General features: G+C 51.1%; 1 protein-coding gene across 1 annotated transcript in view; it reads left to right on the forward strand.

The window, feature by feature from the left end:
- GALNT2 (polypeptide N-acetylgalactosaminyltransferase 2) overlaps positions 1–5107 on the forward strand; it is a 185643-nt gene that overhangs the window by 169000 nt on the left and 11536 nt on the right. Inside the window, exons 12-13 of the mRNA XM_007450597.1 lie at positions 4372–4464; positions 4875–4958. Coding sequence (XP_007450659.1) covers positions 4372–4464; positions 4875–4958 — 177 coding nt within the window. The remainder of the gene's footprint in view (positions 1–4371; positions 4465–4874; positions 4959–5107) is intronic.

Consider the following 5107-nt stretch of genomic DNA (forward strand, 5'->3'; position numbering starts at 1 on the left):
GGGGGGGGGGGGGGGGGGCGTTCATCTGAAAAGATGACTTCAGACTCCGAGAGATGCTACGAGCTAGGCAGAATGTGGTCACGCAGCTGACATGGCTGGGGCAGGAGGACGGGTTTGCAGGGTGGGCGGGCGCTTGTCCCAGAGCCAGAGGAGCCCCTGGGGAGCAGCTCCTCAGTGCCGAGACGAGCCTGCAGAACAGAAGGCTGCCCAGTATGGCTGGAGCCCAGAGAACGAAGGGACAGTAGGCACCGAGGGAGACTAGACCAGCCGGGCCTGCACCCTGTGCGTTGAGGGAAACTGGGTGTCTTTCGATGCAGGAGGAGGGGCAGCTCCTGTGGGTTTTACACAGATACTCGACTTCTCTGTTTTGAACTTTGAGGGGGTCCTTCTGGCCCCTGGGCAGAGGGCCGCGAGGATGATGCCAGGAGGAAACGATGGTGCGAGTGACGTGTCCCCCCTCCACTGCAGGGCTGGGCAGAGCCGGGTGGCCAGGGCCAGGTGCCAGCTGCAGCCCCAGGCAGGCGTTTTTACCAATGGACGGGTGGGGGCCGGGGGGACGCAACGGTGACCCCCAGGCTGCCGGTCACACACTTTGCTAACGGGATGCCCCTATGGACACAGGGAAACCTCAGAGCCGGGTGGGCGTGCACAGGGAGAGGATGGCCAGCTTATCTTTTATGTGGCATTTGAAAACTTCTACTAAGTACAGATTATAAATATACCTGTCTTGTACAGAAGCTGGATTCTTAGCATAGCGTATCAACTTTCTAGGGAACCTTAATAGAAGCCAAATATCAAATGATGCTTCTGACCAAGTTACCTTCTCCCCAAAAGTGTATCCTTTCCCGAATGTTGTCTAAACATCATTTTTGCTCTGTTAGAAACAAAAATATGCTCTTATACGATGAATTCTACAAAATCAAACAAACGGTGATAATGTACGTTTTCCACCGGGGCAGCATGAGATGCTTCCCAGAAACCTCTCATAGAGACATATCAAATACTTGGAATCAAATCACTGATATCTACCAGCAAAGCATGGGATTTGAGAAAACAGTCCGTTAAAATACACAAAACATTGCTTTATGCACTTTTTTTAAAGGAAAAAAGAAGCACTCGTTTTTAGAAAGAAAACTTTTCCGTTGTATTTTACAGCCCGGGAGTCCCATACACTGAAGATGCGGGGGAGGAAAGGGATCCAGGCTTCAGAACTAGGGGGCAGCGTGGGTCTGTTAGGCCTTCAGCAAGGCCATCGCGGCTCCCTCCCTCTCCCTCTCCCCTCCCCCCTCCCCTCCCCCTCCCTCCCATGCCCCTCCTCCTCCTCCTTCCCTTTGCACCTCCTCCCCTGTCCTCCCCTTCCTCCTGCTCATGTTTTGCATTATTGCTGAGACAAGGCTGATCTGTGACTATTAGTAGGACTATTAATAGGGACCTCTAGCCCTTACTGAACATGTATAATGTGCCAAACACTCTTCTAAGAGCTTTCAGTGTAATATCTCTCTCTCTCTCTCTCTCTCTCTCTCTCTGTTGACTCACCTAAAAGATAAAGAGGTGGAATGTGTTATTTCTGAGGTCCCTTTCCAGTTCTCTTTAATTTCCTCTAATATGTGGCATTCAATGTATAAGTATTTCACCACTAAAAATTGGGACTTAACAGCAATAGCTAATATTTATAGAGTGTTTCATGTGTGCCAGGCTGTTGAGTGCTTTGCAAATGTTCACTTACATACTCCTTATAAAACCTTTTGAATTAAGTACTATTATTAATTTGCACTTTAGGGGCAAGGGAGACTGAGGCACAAAAAGGTTCGGCTCCTTTGTCTGAGTTCACACAGGTGGAAAGTGAGATTCATCTCCGGCCCCTTGGCTCTGGAGTCCACGTTAGGTTTTATCTTGATCCCTAAGCACAGTTAGTGCCTGAGCCTGCTGGAATTCAGGGATGAGGTACAGGTTCTAAAATACATTCTAGCATAGCAGGTAGAGGACCATCTCATTTGTGTAGGGTCACTGTGTTAAGAGAAGCAGGGAAGGATGAATGAATGGAGAAGTGGCCTCATGGGGTCCTGCCTTCTCTGCCCCCCAACCCTGAGTGTGCCCTGGGCACCCGTTGCTTTAGGGATACCCAGGTGATGACACACCTGCAGGCTCTTACATCACCTCACGTCCCTGGAGACCAGTTGAGAGCGAACCGTTGGGCGGTTCCTGCCTCTTTTTTACACAGCTGCGTTTCCAGTTAGCCCCTTACAAGCCTCTTAAATAGACTGTTTGGAGAGTGTCGCATGTGTGCTTGCGTGTGCATGTGGATTAGGGTTTACCCAAAGGCCAGGGGGGCTCCCAGTCAGAGTAGCCATGGGGCAGGTGCCTTAGAAGGATATGTGGGTTCATGTTGAGTAGTTAATGGTGAGACTAATTCATGGCGAGGGAAACTACAAATAAATACAGGAAACAGCGGTTTAAACTTACTCTCTTACTAGACTTTTTTCTGTTATTACCACCAGGCAGTGTAACTGGCCAGTTCCACCCTCTCTGTCTCCTGCTTGCTTCCCGCTAGAGCTACCTTACCTGCACGTAGTGGGGGCAGGAAGGGAGCAAAGGCAGGAAGAACCCGGACAGACAAGAGTGGGCCCAGGTGCCCAGTACCTGCAGCCCCTGGAAGACCACGTAGCGTATAGGAGGCGCCTAAGAAACATTTGAATAAATGACTTGAAACTAGTGCTGAGCGGCACGTGAGGCTCATTTTCTGAAGCTACCTACGTATCTTTTTTATTAACTGGACAGAGAAAAGGTGGTTTTGCATTTAGGAGTTGAGAAATGAATTAATCACTTAATGACTTAGGTGATTTAAAACCACTGTGTGATTGCAATTCATAAAACCTTATAATTTGGTGAAAACATCCTTCAATCTCCCTCTCCCTCCATCTCCCTCCGCCCCACCCTTCTTTTCCCTCCACACACGTATTGACTATGTACTGTTCTGTTATCTGTTGTAATTTCACCCGTCAAGTCAGAGCCGTCAGTCCATGGCAACAGGCAACATGTACACCAGTATCTTTCATGGCCACAGAGGAGTCCATGTGTTTGACCACTTTACTGTTAACGGTCATATAGTTTCTATTTTTTCTGCCATTTTAAACTGTGCTAAATTGAGCGTATTTTCATTCCTGGTTGATTATTTCCTTGAGGTAAATTTCTAGAAGTGGGAACTGCTGGATCAGAGGACAGGTGCTCTCAAATTGTCTGCCTCTTACGGGGCTTTCTAAACAGCAGTCCATCTAGGTACATATGTCACTTTATACGAAGGATATATGCCCCAAACAAATTATTTTAGTAATTGTAACTCAGATGATTTGAAAGGCTCACCATTTAAAAGAGACCTTTCTAATGAGGGAAGGTATTCTTGTAAAAGGTGAACGTTGCATTCCTAATGTGTTTATCTTGGAAGAACAGAACGCCTTCTATATGGGTTCTGAAAGAGCATTGGCTCTATCTAAACCTAAGGTGTGAGTCTGCTTTGGACCAGAGTCCATGGGTACGGAGCACAGAGACTCACCGTTGAGTGCTCTAAAGAGAACTCTGGCAGGAGAAGATACTGATGGCCGTGTGTGTGTGGCAGCCTTTAATAGATGTCACACATTCGAAGGCAGCTTGTCCCGCTGGCCTTGTTGATCGTGGGTCATGGTACCCTCCACAGTTGTGAGATGTAAGCACGGATGCCTCTGGCCTTCTAGAGGAGCCTGTTCCATCTTTCCCCTTCCGTCGCAGGGCAGTAAGAACCCCAGATGTGGGGCACACGCTACTGTCCCCCACTATTCCTGGTCCAAACAGGACACTCCCTCAGCTCAGCTCTGCCAAAAGTAATTTTTAGAGTAACTGTGGTGTGCTCTTAGCTTCTCCCCACGGCTGTCTAGTGGTAGCTCTCTGTCGCAGCCACCTGAGAAAGGCTGCAGAGCAGAGGCCAAGGATTTCTTGGCCGTGCGCCCTGGCACCAGCCTTCTGCGGATGCACAGTAAGAGTTATTGCAGTGATTCACTTTTGTCCTTCTCGATGGTACAGCTGCAGTCCCTGCTGTAAAATACCTGCCTGTGCTATAATTCTGACTTGGACTTGTGCTCTGTGACAGTCTGTGTTCTGTGAAAGACGAGGACGCGGGTTCTGTTGTTCAGTGAGCGCCTGCGGAGCACCAGCTACCCCGATACAGCCCGGGGGCTGGGGAGCAGCCTGTCCTCTGCTCCACGCGAGCACCACCGCCGGGCCACCAGGCCCTGCTCCCCGCCAAAGCACCCTCCTCAGCAGCACTTCCTTGGTGCAGACAGGATGCCGCTGACAGAAAGATGGCAACGCGCAGCTCAAGGAGATGTGTTTTGTTTCTAGTAACACCCGCCGGGCAGCAGAGGTCTGGATGGACGAGTACAAAAACTTCTACTACGCAGCAGTGCCTTCTGCCAGAAACGTCCCGTATGGAAAGTAAGTGTGACTCGTGCCCTCTTGCTGCCTTGCCTGGGATCCGTGTGCATGTGTGTGTGTGACGGAAAGTAGGTGTGACTCATGCCCTCTCGCTGCTTTGCCTGGGATCCGTGTGCGTGTGTGTGTGTGCGTGTGTGTGCGCCTCGGCAGGGTGGTCAGCCCACACCCCAAGCAGCGTTCTGTGGCCAGAGTTGAGAAGAGCCACCAGGTGTTAAAGGGGGACCCTACCCAAGGCCGGCGAGGGCCCTCTCGGGAGGTGCTTGGAAGACAGCGGGGTCCTGGGGACAGAAGTATGGACAGTCCGGTCTCCACCACCTGCCCCAGCTCTTGTCTCATCGGCTGATCTCCGGCTTTGACGTAGAGCCTGTCTGTTCTTTACATTTATAAAGAAGTCTTGTCCCCTTCTGCAGTATTCAGAGCCGGTTGGAGCTCAGGAAGAAACTTAGCTGCAAGCCTTTCAAATGGTACCTGGAAAATGTCTACCCAGAGCTAAGGTGAGGCCCCGGGGCCGGGCTCTGCCACTGGGCGCGGGGCCTGGAGGTGGTGGAGTGCAGACCATGCTCGGGGCGAGAGGCTGGGAGCGGGGCCCCAGGGCTGTCCCCGGGCTCCCTGAACTGCCACTCTCCGGCCCCCGCGCCCCCCC

Source organism: Lipotes vexillifer, unplaced genomic scaffold (assembly GCF_000442215.2).
Source record: "Lipotes vexillifer unplaced genomic scaffold, Lipotes_vexillifer_v1.1 scaffold805, whole genome shotgun sequence".
NCBI lineage: Eukaryota > Metazoa > Chordata > Mammalia > Artiodactyla > Lipotidae > Lipotes > Lipotes vexillifer.